This window comes from Procambarus clarkii, chromosome 37 (assembly GCF_040958095.1).
Source record: "Procambarus clarkii isolate CNS0578487 chromosome 37, FALCON_Pclarkii_2.0, whole genome shotgun sequence".
Classification (NCBI taxonomy): domain Eukaryota; kingdom Metazoa; phylum Arthropoda; class Malacostraca; order Decapoda; family Cambaridae; genus Procambarus; species Procambarus clarkii.
Window position 1 is genome coordinate 39,325,338 of NC_091186.1, and position 13,508 is coordinate 39,338,845.

At 48.5% G+C, this 13,508-nt stretch overlaps 1 protein-coding gene across 4 annotated transcripts in view; it reads right to left on the minus strand.

The window, feature by feature from the left end:
• Window positions 1–2,175: 2,175 nt before the first annotated feature.
• Window positions 2,176–13,508, minus strand: part of LOC123748317 (tripartite motif-containing protein 5-like) — a 75,739-nt gene continuing 64,406 nt past the window's right edge. For all 4 annotated transcript variants that reach the window (XM_069337402.1, XM_069337403.1, XM_069337404.1 and 1 more), the window contains 2 exons: window positions 9,274–9,453; window positions 2,176–9,157 (listed from right to left, as the gene is read on the minus strand). In XM_069337402.1, coding sequence (XP_069193503.1) covers window positions 8,645–9,157; window positions 9,274–9,453 — 693 coding nt within the window. In that variant the 3' untranslated portion in view covers window positions 2,176–8,644. The remainder of the gene's footprint in view (window positions 9,158–9,273; window positions 9,454–13,508) is intronic.

Here is a 13,508-nt window from a genome sequence, read left to right on the forward strand (position 1 = left end):
ACATTATCAGAAATGTGGAACAAAATTAAAAACATTACCAAACCTTCAGCCCCAGTTCAGCTTCATCATACTCCTGCAGAATATGCTGACATGCTCCTAGCTCAATGGTCTAGTGTCTCACAAATTTCTTCCTTACCCCCAGATATACAGCAGCATTTAAGACATACCAACATTAACAGAAACTTTAATATTGAAATAGCACGCTCCTCACCAGATTTAACAGATCAGTTTGCTATAACCCCCTTTGAATTAACATCAGCATTAGGAAAACCTAAACAAATTGCCCCTGGTGAGGATGGTATAACTTATAACACCTTGAGCTTACTGAATGATGTCCCTAGCCATCCTCTGCTTGACCTCCATCAAATGAGTCTCTCACAAGGCATCTTGCCAAAGAAATGGACACAAAGTCTCATAATACCAGTTCCTAAACCTAACTCTCAAAAATTCAGGCCCATTTCCCTTACATCTTGCATGTGTAAAGTCTTGGAGAGAATTGTTCTCAATCGTGTCATGTTTCAGGTCATTGAAAAACTGGCCCCCAAACCTATATGGGTTCATGCCCAAGTGTAGCACACAAACATGCTTTGCTGAATATTTTGTACACTCCCAGGATGGGACACAGGCAACCTTTATTGACCTAAAGTCAGCTTTCGATGTAGCGAATGGCAAAATAATATTAGAGCAACTTGCTGAATTTGGAATCAAAGGTAATCTTCCGAGTTGGATAAAGAGCTACCTATCCAACAGGCGTGCTAGTATCCTATTTAAAGGAGTTAAAAGTACAAGAACAGATGCATTCGAACTAGGCACACCTCAAGGTGGTGTCCTAAGCCCTATGCTCTTCAATATACTTATGCACAAACTTATCCATGACATACCTGTACAAACTACTGAAACTGTTATATGTTATGCTGATGATATTTGTATTATGGCACACAGTAAACCAAGGCTACAAGTGTTACTTGATGCATTCTCCAAGAAAGTAGTAGAATGTGGCCTCATAATCTCTGTTGATAAAACAAGGGTTCTTATTCCCCATTCTCTTCATGTTAACTATACTATTAATGGAATGCCCGTGGAGACTTGCGAGTCTTATAAATATCTTGGAGTCGAGGTTAATGATACAAATCTCGTCAGCAACCTGCACAAAAAACTAGTTGAGCGTCTTAAACCTCTCAAAACTCTTGTTGGCAAAGGATTTGGCATTAACATAAAATATGCTCGTAGTTTTCATATTGCCTTTACACGATCTGTTGTTGATTATTATGCCTTGCATCTTCTTAATTTTTCTCCTAAACAATTACAAGGCCTAGATGTAGTACAGAATGATGCCATGCGCATCATCCTGGGTTGTCCTAGAACTGTCAGAATTGTTAACATGAGAAAGGAACTAAACTTACCTTCCATTTACGAAAGAATAGTTCTACTTAGTACTATGTTTTGCGCCAAAACTTTGAAAAATAATGGTCCCCCCAGCTCTATTCAAATTAAATTGAGATCCATTCTAAACAATTCTGACTGTTCCCTCAATCCGCCGCAAAAAGCTCCCTACAGTGTGTGGCTCAGTTGTTGTGCCTATAATCTTCAGAAACTGAATGTGTCTCTTAACCCTGATAAAACTGTTCACTATATTCCCCCTTGGAAAGATGTGGAGGTCTCTCTGCATTATACTCTCATCAGTGTAAAACAAATGTATAACACTGACATTTTGAGATGTATAACATTAGAAGCTATTGACAGTCATCTTCAAATTCTCAAACCGACTGAATCCTATGCCTTTACTGATGGCTCTGTGCAGTTAGGCACTGGTAGAACAGGTTGTGAATGTGCAGTATATAAAGGGAATGAAATGATCATGACTAGTACACAGAGATTGAACAATTGGGCAAGCACGACACAGACCGAGTTATTGGGTATTTATCTAGCCACTGAATACCTTAAGCTCAATGGTGGTGGAGTTATTTTTTGTGACTCTAAAAGTGCTCTGCAGTCCTTAAATAACCCATCACAATGTATGTCTGAAGTAGCTTGTAATATTAAATGGAATGCAATTTTTGCCAATGATAATAACTCTTGTATAAAATTTGTGTGGATCCCATCCCATGTTGGAGTTGGAAAACATGACTTTGTAGATCGATTGGCCAATGAGGCTTGTAGGAAAGAAAACATTGATTATGACTTTGGACTATGTAATGCAATTATTAATAACATACAAATTAAAGAAATTACTTCAGATTTAGAAGAACTAAGAAATGCCCAGAGGCCTGAAAGCTGCAGTATTAAAAGTTATGACAAGTTTTGTAATAATAGGTATTTGAATGGTCAGCACAGTAACCGAACCAGGCAATGTGATGTAGTCATTGCGCGAATTCGCTTTGGCTATAGACACATCTGGCAGGTTAGTGAGGCTGAGCCACTACCAGAATACTCAGATTGTAAATTCTGTGATAAACCTTTAATGCATTCACTAGAACACTATATTGTTGAATGTGAAACCGTAAAGGACTTTAGACCTCCTGGCCTCTTGTACCACCAACTGTGTAATTATTTTATTGACTCAGGTGTTCTGGACGACATCCTAACAATTTATCCAAAATTTGCTTGTCCATTTTAAAGAATGAAGAACAATTTTTATTTATATCACTTCTAAGCTGCATCACTTATGAACCATCCCTGCTCTTTTGTGGTAGTGCACAATAGAAAGTTGTTTTCACATATCCATACATTCAAACATTGATTGTAACCATTATATATATGTGCTTCAGCCTACAGTTTAGACCTATTGTCTTATGTATGACCCTCTGTCCTGCATGACAGTGAATACCAGCATTATCCTCACTTTAATAAGACTTTATCAAAATCCTCAGATTAGGCAAAATTGTAATTATTTTTGTCAATAAAGATGTTAATAATAATAATCAACTGAGAAAATCAAAGAGTGACCGCCCAGAGGCATGCTGGCTGGGAGCGACACTGTATCCACCTCTATGAGTCAGCTGACTCCTCTCTTTCAAATATCTCAAGCTCATATACAGACATATCTCGACCAAGAACTTCTAATTCATATATCAACAAAATAAAGACCATAATACACAACCTTACATAATAATACATATCAATAATTCAGTACATTAAAGATTATATCATGATATAAAAATATGTGAACAAAGAATTCATATTGGCAAGACATGGTAACACTGGCGAGAGAGGGGAGGAGGGGTTAAGGGAGGATTTCAAGAGGTCTTCCAGCCAGCCATTATGCATAAGTATACATGAATACAATATAAAGTATATATATATAAAACATGTGTATCAAAACCATGTCTATGTGGTATACATCTCACAGTGCTAAAATATAATTTAATGTTAGAGGACAATGTAATGAACAATAATGAAAGGAAATTACACAGTATACATGACAGTAATACATCCGAGACCTAAATTTATACATTCTCCATCATTGTTCACATAATATTTCCTATACAGCATTATGTAGCATTCCATAATATAAGTATATACGGATGTTTTTCAAGCTACATGACATTAGGCTACTGCTATTCCCTAGACTTCTAATATATATCCACAAATACATGGCAAGGACTTATTGTACAGATATATAATATACATATGTGGAATACATTGGCAATACACATTGAATACTAGTGTGTTGTCGAAAAAAGAATAACTACATAAATTAATATTCATGACACTAGGCTAATCAGCCAAGACATCACTATACAGTTTGAGGACATCATACACCAGCTACAGTATGATCATACTGGTGTATGTGTGGTCATAACACCACCTCACACCCATATGGTAATATCACAACACACCATGGTCCAGTATGGTAATATCACAACACACCATGGACCAGTATGGTAATATCACAATACACCATGGTCCAGTATGGTAATATCACAACACACCATGGTCCAGTATGGTAATATCACAACACACCATGGTCCAGTATGGTAATATCACAACACACCATGGACCAGTATGGTAATATCACAACACACCATGGTCCAGTATGGTAATATCACAACACACCATGGTCCAGTATGGTAATATCACAACACACCTGAGTGATTGTGAGGTGATGGTGATATAGCAGTGATAGTAATATAATAGTGATACTGAGGTGGTGATATGACAGTGATAGTTAGGTGATGGTAATATAGCTGTGATTGTGAGGCGATATGGCAGTGATAGTATAGTGGTGATATAGCAGTGATACTGAGGTGATGGTTATTTGACAGTGATGGTGAGGTGATAGTGATATAGCAGTGATGGTGCGGTAGTCGTGCTGTAGCAGTGATAGTGATATATCAGTAAATGTAAGGAGGAAATCTATCACTGTGAGGTGATAATGCAGAGAAAGTGAAATGATGTTGGTGTAGCAGTGATAGTGTAATGTGATAGTGAGCTGTTGGTGATATAACAGTGACAACAGCTGTCATATAGTGACACCAACAATTTGTTACTCAACATGGTCAGTATATGACCCTAAGTGTGGGCCCTGAGGTGATGGTGATATATAGAGGTGATAGTGAAGCTATAGTGATACAGTAATGATAGGTTACAGTACTGAGAAGATATAGCATTGATGGTGATAAACCCGTCATTGTCAGGTATATGATACCAAAGTATATATACCAAAGTGTTAAATACCAGAGATAGTGAAGTTATGATGATATAGTGATAAAGATGTGTCCTTAAATTACATTGGCATCAAAACACGCAGTCCATGGTGATGCAGGAGTGATAGTGATGGTGATGGTACAGTGAACTAGAGTGGCAGCACAACACCACACTAGTGATGGTGGTCGTACAGTGAACTAGAGTGGCAGCACAACACCACAGTAGTGATGGTACAGTGAACTAGAGTGGCAGCAAAACACCACAGTAGTGATGGTACAGTGAACTAGAGTGGCAGCACAACACCACAGTAGTGATGGTGGTGGTGGTACAGTGAACTAGAGTGGCAGCACAACACCATAGTAGTGATGGTGATGGTACAGTGAACTAGAGTGGCAGCACAACACCACAGTAGTGATGGTGATGGTACAGTGAACTAGAGTGGCAGCAAAACCCCACAGTAGTGATGGTGATGGTACAGTGAACTAGAGTGGCAGCACAGCACCACAGTAGTGATGGTGGAGGTACAGTAAACTAGAGTGGCAGCACAACACCACAGTAGTGATGGTGATGGTACAGTGAACTAGAGTGGCAGCACAACACCACAGTAGTGATGGTGGTGGTACAGTAAACTAGAGTGGCAGCACAACACCACAGTAGTGATGGTGGTGGTACAGTGAACTAGAGTGGCAGCAAAACCCCACGGTAGTGATGGTGATGGTACAGTGAACTAGAGTGGCAGCACAACACCACAGTAGTGATGGTGGTGGTACAGTGAACTAGAGTGGCAGCAAAACCCCACAGTAGTGATGGTGATGGTACAGTGAACTAGAGTGGCAGCACAACACCACAGTAGTGATGGTGGTGGTACAGTGAACTAGAGTGTCAGCACAACACCACAGTAGTGATGGTACAGTGAACTAGAGTGTCAGCACAACACCACAGTAGTGATGGTGGTGGTACAGTGAACTAGAGTGGCAGCAAAACCCCACGGTAGTGATGGTGTAGGTACAGTGAACTAGAGTGGCAGCACAACACCACAGTAGTGATGGTGGTGGTACAGTGAACTAGAGTGGCAGCAAAACCCCACAGTAGTGATGGTGATGGTACAGTGAACTAGAGTGGCAGCACAACACCACAGTAGTGATGGTGGTGGTTCAGTGAACTAGAGTGTCAGCACAACACCACAGTAGTGATGGTACAGTGAACTAGAGTGTCAGCACAACACCACAGTAGTGATGGTACAGTGAACTAGAATGGCAGCACAACACCACAGTAGTGATGGTGGTGGTACAGTGAACTAGAGTGGCAGCACAACACCACAGTAGTGATGGTGATGGTACAGTGAGCATGAGTGGCAGCACAACACCACAGTAGTGATTTTGGTGGTACAGTGAACTAGAGTGGCAGCACAACACCACAGTAGTGATGATGGTGCTACAGTGAACTAGAGTGGCAGCACAACACCACAGTAGTGATGGTACAGTAAACTAGAGTGGCAACACAACACCACAGTAGTGATGGTGGTGGTACAGTGAACTAGAGTGGCAGCACAACACCACAGTAGTGATGGTGGTGGTACAGTGAACTAGAGTGGCAGCACAGCACCACAGTAGTGATGGGGATGGTACAGTGAACTAGAGTGGCAGCACAACACCACAGTAGTGATGGTGATGGTACAGTGAACTAGAGTGGCAGCACAACACCACAGTAGTGATGGTGATGCTACAGTGAACTAGAGTGGCAGCACAACACCACAGTAGTGATGGTACAGTGAACTAGAGTGGCAGCACAACACCACAGTAGTGATGGTGGTGGTACAGTGAACTAGAGTGGCAGCACAACACCACAGTAGTGATGGTACAGTGAACTAGAGTGGCAGCACAACACCACAGTAGTGATGGTGGTGGTGGTACAGTGAACTAGAGTGGCAGCACAACACCACAGTAGTGATGGTGGTGGTACAGTGAACTAGTGGGGCAGCAAAACCCCACAGTAGTGATGGTGGTGGTACAGTGAACTAGAGTGGCAGCACAACACCACAGTAGTGATGGTACAGTGAACTAGAGTGGCAGCACAACACCACAGTAGTGATGGTACAGTGAACTAGAGTGGCAGCACAACACCACAGTAGTGATGGTGGTGGTGGTACAGTGAACTAGAGTGGCAGCACAACACCACAGTAGTGATGGTGGTGGTACAGTGAACTAGAGTGGCAGCAAAACCCCACAGTAGTGATGGTGATGGTACAGTGAACTAGAGTGGCAGCAAAACCTCACAGTAGTGATGGTGATGGAACAGTGAACTAGAGTGGCAGCGCAGCACCACAGTAGTGATGGTGGTGGTACAGTGAACTAGAGTGGCAGCACAACACCACAGTAGTGATGGTACAGTGAACTAGAGTGTCAGCACAACACCACAGTAGTGATGGTACAGTGAACAAGAGTGGCAGCACAACACCACAGTAGTGATGGTGGTGGTACAGTGAACTAGAGTGGCAGCACAACACCACAGTAGTGATGGTGATGGTACAGTGAACTAGAGTGGCAGCACAACACCACAGTAGTGATGGTACAGTGAACAAGAGTGGCAGCACAACACCACAGTAGTGATGGTGGTGGTACAGTGAACTAGAGTGGCAGCACAACACCACAGTAGTGATTTTGGTGGTACAGTGAACTAGAGTGGCAGCACAATACCACAGTAGTGATGATGGTGCTACAGTGAACAGGAGTGGCAGCACAAAACCACAGTAGTGATGGTGGTGGTACAGTGAACTAGAGTGGCAGCACAACACCACAGTAGTGATGATAAAGTGAACTAGAGTGGCAGCACAACACCACAGTAGTGATGGTGAAGGTACAGTGAACTAGAGAGGCAGCAAAACACCACAGTAGTGATGGTGATGGTACAGTGAACTAGAGTGACAGCACAACACCACAGTAGTGATGGTACAGTGAACTAGAGTGGCAGCACAACACCACAGTAGTGATGGTGATGGTACAGTGAACTAGAGTGGCAGCACACCACAGTAGTGATGGTGGTGGTACAGTGAACTAGAATGGCAGCACAACACCACAGTAGTGATGGTACAGTGAACTAGAGTGGCAGCACACCACCACAGTAGTGATGGTGATGGTACAGTGAATTAGAGTGGCAGGAAAACACCACAGTAGTGATGGTACAGTGAACTAGAGTGGCAGCACAACACCACAGTAGTGATGGTACAGTGAACTAGAGTGGCAGCACAACACCACAGTAGTGATGGTGGTGGTACAGTGAACTAGAGAGGTAGCACAACACCACAGTAGTGATGGTGGTGGTACAGTGAACTAGAGTGGCAGCACAACACCACAGTAGTGATGGTGGTGGTACAGTGAACTAGAGTGGCAGCACAACACCACAGTAGTGATGGTGATGGTACAGTGAACTAGAGTGGCAGCACAACACCACAGTAGTGATGATGGTGGTACAGTGAACTAGAGTGGCAGCATTACACTACAGTAGTGATAGTGATGGTACAGTGAACTAGAGTGGCAGCACAACACCACAGTAGTGATGGTGATGGTACAGTGAACTAGAGTGGCAGCACAACACCACAGTAGTGATGGTAGTGATACAGTGAACTAGAGTGACAGCACAACACCACAGAAGTGATGGTGGTGGTACAGTGAACTAGAGAGGCAGCACAACAACACAGTAGTGATGGTTGTGATACAGTGAACTAGAGTGACAGCACAACACCACAGTAGTGATGGTACAGTGAACTAGAGTGGCAGCACAACACCACAGTAGTGATGGTACAGTGAACTAGAGTGGCAGCACAACACCACAGTAGTGATGGTGGTGGTACAGTGCACTAGAGTGGTATCACAATACCACACTAGTGGTGGTGGTGGTGCAGTGAACTAGAGTGGCAGCATAACACCACAGTAGTGATGGTGGTGGTACAGTGAACTAGAGTGGCAGCACAACACCACAGTAGTGATGGTACAGTGAACTAGAGTGGCAGCACAACACCACAGTCCACTACAGTCACCTCCCTAATGTCACTGTGGTTGACTGCTGCCCTCACCACATCCAGGCCGCTCACCACATCACCGAAGACATGTGACCACAGGTAACCATCCTGGCGGTCCCTGGTGGTGATGGTGAACTGGGCACTCCTGGGATCCCCCGGCCTCCACCTGGCCCACACAGCTCCTGCCTGGCCTGACTCCCGGTACTGCCCCTGGAGGTCAGGCAGCAGTGGGGCTCCTCCCTCACCATCATTACTCTCGTAGTCTCCGCCCTCCACCCACTCCCCCGGCTGACCCTGGTCCCACACCTCCAACAGTTTAGTGTTGCGGTAGGTGTGGCCCCGCTGGCCCGTACACAACAACACAAACTGTCTGGCCAGCGGAGTGTCAGGGGTCAGCCGGATGGTGACCCGCCCTCTTGTTGACCCCGCCCACCCGAGGTCAAGGAACGCCAGGGTGCAGGAGGGCTCCAGCACGCCCACAACCTCACTCTCCTGCAGGAAATGAAATAAATCATGCTGATAACTGTATAACAAAATGTTATCATATTAGTTATCAAAACTCAGTAAGTCAGTAATGTCAGTAAGACTAGTGAGTGTAATAAAGTAACCTGGAGGGTGTGGGCGTGGGTGGGCGTGGGCTGACGCAGGAGTGGGTGGAGGTACAGCTGTCCGTCTTGTAGAGTTATCCTGGCGGAGCGGCGGCCATCTTGGTCTTCCTGGACGGCCAACACCCGGCCAGCCTCCACCAGCCTCTTGACGGGCTCCCTCATCCTGTGGAGGTCCTCAACCTGTGGACAGTGTCAGCCCCATTATCACCTGTGGTCAGTGTCAGCCCCATTATCACCTGTGGTCAGTGTCAGACCCATTATAACCTGTGGTCAGTGTCAGTCCCGTTATTTTAGACCTGTAGCTCCAGCCCCCCCCTCTACTGGAAGCGGGTTGGTGCTGGACCTGAAGCTCGAGCCCCCTCTACTGGCAGGGGGTTGGTGTTGGACCTGTAGCTCCAGCCCCACTCTAATGGCAGGGGGTTGGTGTTGGACCTGTAGCTCCAGCCCCCTCTACTGGCAGGGGGTTGGTGTTGGACCTGTAGCTCCAGCCCCCTCTACTGGCAGGGGGTTGGTGTTGGACCTGTAGCTCCAGCCCCACTCTACTGGCAGGGGGTTGGTGTTGGACCTGTAGCTCCAGCCCCCTCTACTGGCAGGGGGTTGGTGTTGGACCTGTAGCTCCAGCCCCACTCTACTGGCAGGGGGTTGGTGTTGGACCTGTAGCTCCAGCCCCCTCTACTGGCAGGGGGTTGGTGTTGGACCTGCAGCTCCAGTTCCACTCTACTGGCAGGGGTTGGTGTTGGACCTGTAGCTCCAGCCCCCCTCTTCTGGCAGGGGGTTGGTGCTGGACCTGTAGCTCCAGCCCCCCCTCTACTGGCAGGGGGTTGGTGCTGGACCTATAGCTCCAGCCCCACACTACTGGCCGAAGGGTTCGTGCTGGACCGGTAGCTTCAGCCCCCCTCTACTGGCAGGGGGATGGTGATGGACCTGTAGCTCCAGCCCACCTCTACTGGCAGGTGGTTGGTGCTGGACCTATAACTCCAGCCCCCCCCCCCTCTACAGGCAGCGGGTTGGTGCTGGACCTGTAGCTCCAGCCCCAATCTACTGGCAGGGGGTTGGTGCTGGATCTGTAGCTCCAGCCTCCCTCTACTGGCAGGGGGTTGGTGCTGGACCTGTAGCTCCAGCCCACCTCTACTGGCAGGGGGTTGGTGCTGGACCTGTAGCTCCAGCGCCCTCTACTGGCAGGGGGTTGGTGCTAGACCTGTAGCTCCAGGTTTCCTCTACTGGCAGGGGTTGGTGCTAGACCTGTAGCTCCAGCCCCCTCTCTACTGGCAGGGGGTTGGTGCTGGACCTGTAGCTCTAGCCTCCCTCTACTGGCAGGGGGTTGGTGCTGGACCTTTAGCTCCAGCCCCCCACTAGTGGCAGGGAGTTGGTGCTGGACCTGTAGCTCCAGCCCCCCTCTACTGGGAAGTGGTTGGTGCCGAACCAGAAGCTCCAACCCACCCCTCTACTGCCAGGGGGTTGGTGCTAGACCTGTAACTCCAGCCCCCTTCCACTGGCAGGGGGTTGGTGCTTGACCTGTAGCTCCAGCCCCCCCTCTACTGGCAGGGGGTTGGTGCTGGACCTGTAGCTCCAGCCCCACTCTACTGGCAGGGGGTTGATGCTGGACCTGTAGCTCCAGCGCCGCTCTACTGGCAGGGGGTTGATGCTGGACCTGTAGCTCCAGCCCCCTTCTACTGGCAGGGGGTTGGTGCTAGACCTGTAACTCCAGCCCCCTTCTACTGGCAGGGGGTTAGTGCTGGACCTGTAGCTCCAGCCCCCCTCTACTAGCAGGGGGTTGGTGCTGGACCTGTAGCTCCAGCCCCACTCTACTGGCAGGGGGTTGGTGCTGGAGCAGTAGCTCCAGCCTCCAGCCTCCTACGAGGGGGCCTCGTAGCCTGGTGGATAGCGCGCAGGACTCGTAATTCTGTGGCGCGGGTTCGATTCCCGCACGAGGCAGAAACAAATGGGCAAAAGTTTCTTTCACCCTGAATGCCCCTGTTACCTAGCAGTAAATAGGTACCTGGGAGTTAGTCAGCTGTCACGGGCTGCTTCTTGGGGGTGGAGGCCTGGTCGAGGACCGGGCCGCGGGGACACTAAAGCCCCGAAATCATCTCAAGATAACCTCAAGATAACCTCCCTCTATTGGCAGGGGGATGGAGCTGGACCTGTAACTCCAGCCCCACTCTTCTGGCAAGGGCTGGTGTTGGAGATGTTGCTACAGCCCCCCCTCTACTGGCAGGGGGTTGGTGCTGGACCCGTAGCTCCAGCCCCCCCCCCCTCTACTGGAAAGGGGTTGGTGCTGGACCTCTATCTTAAGCCCCCCTCTACTGGCAGGGGGTTGGTGTTGGACCTGAAGCTCCAGCCACCCTCTACTGGCAGAGGGTTGGTTCTGGACCTGTAGCTCCAGCCCACCTCTACTGGCAGGGGTTTGGTGCTGGACCTGTAGCTCCAGCCCCCCTCTGCTGGCAGGGGGTCTGTGCTGGACCTGTAGCTCCAACCCCCCCCCCCTCTCTCCCAACTGGCAGGGGACTGGTGGTGGACCTGTAGCTCCAGCCCCCCTCTACTGGCATGTGTTTGATTCTGGAACTTTAGCTCTAGCCCCACCCCTCTAGTGGCAGGGGGGTTGAAGCTGGACCTGTAGCTCCAGCCCCTCCCCTCTACTGGCAGGGGGTTGGTGCTGGACCTGTAGCTCCAGCCTCACTCTACTGGCAGGGGGAGGGATGGTGCTGGACCTGTAGCCCCAGCCCCCTTCTACTGGCAGGGAGTTGGTGCTGGACCTGTAGCTACAGCCCTCCCTCTACTGGCAGGGGGTTGGTGCTGGACCTGTAGTTCCAGTCCCCCTCTACTGACAGGGGGTTGGTGCTGGACCTGTAGCTCCAGCCCCCCCCCCCCATCTACTGGCAGGGGGGATGGTGCTGGATCTGTAGCCCCAGCCCCTTTCTACTGGCAGGGGGTTGGTGCTGGACCTGTAGGTCCAGCCTCCCCTCTACTGGCAGGGGGGGATGGTGCTGGATCTGTAGCCCCAGCCCCCTCTAATGGCAGGGGCTTGGTCCTGGACCTGTAGCTCTAGCCCCCCCCCTCTACTGGCAGGGGGTTGATTCTGGACCTGTAGCTCCAGCCAACCACTATACTGGCAGGGGGTTGGTGTGGGAAATGTAGCTCCAGCCCCCCCTCTACTGGCAGGGGGTTGGTGCTAGACCTGTACCTTCAGCCCCCCTCTACTGGCAGGGGGTTGGTTCTGGACCTGTAGCTCCAGCCCACCTCTACTGGCAGGGGGCTGGTGCTGGACCTAAAGCTCCAGCCCCTCTCTACTGGCAGGGGGTTGGTTCTGGATCAGTAGCTTTAGCCCACCTCTACTGCATGTCAAGGATTTGGGAATAATGATGTCCGACGATGTAACATTTAGGGAGCATAACCAAGCAAATATCGCATCAGCCAGAAAAATGATCGCGAGAACTTTCAAATCCAGGGATCCCATCACAATGGTTGTACTCTTCAAGTCACTTGTGTTGTTCCGTCTCGAGTACTGTTCAGTACTCAGTCCCCCCTTTAGAGCAGGAGAGATTGCTGAATTAGAGGGAATACAGAGAACATATACGGCACGCATAGACGAGATAAAACACCTAAATTATTGGGATCGTCTCAAAACTCTCCAAATGTACTCTCTAGAAAGGAGACGAGAGAGTTACCAAATAATATACACACTGAAAATACTGAAGGGTCAGGTCCAAAATGTACACAGTAAAATAACAACGTACTGGAGTGAACAATATGGAAGAAAATGCATGATTGGACCAGTGAAGAGCAGGGGTGCCATAGGCACAATCAGAGAGCACTGTATAAACATCAGAGGTCAGCGCTTGTTCAACGTCCTCCCAGGGACTATAAGAAATATTGCCGGAACAACCGTGGACATCTTCAAGAGAAAACTGGACGGTTTTCTAAGAGAAGTTCCGGATCAGCCGGGCTGTGGTGGGTATGTGGCCCTGCGGGCCGCTCCAAGCAACAGCCTGGTGGACCAAAATCTCACAAGTCGAGCCTGGCCTCGGGCTGGGCTTGGGGAGTAGAACTCCCAGAACCCCATCAACTAGGTATCAACCAGGTACTGGCAGGGGGTTGGTGCTGGACCGCTGGACCTGTAGCTCCAGCCTCACTCTACTGGCAGGGGGTTGGTGCTGGACCTGTAGCTCCAGCCTCCCTGTACTGGCAGGGGGTTGGTACTGGACCTGTAGCTCCAGCCTCCCTGTACTGGCAGG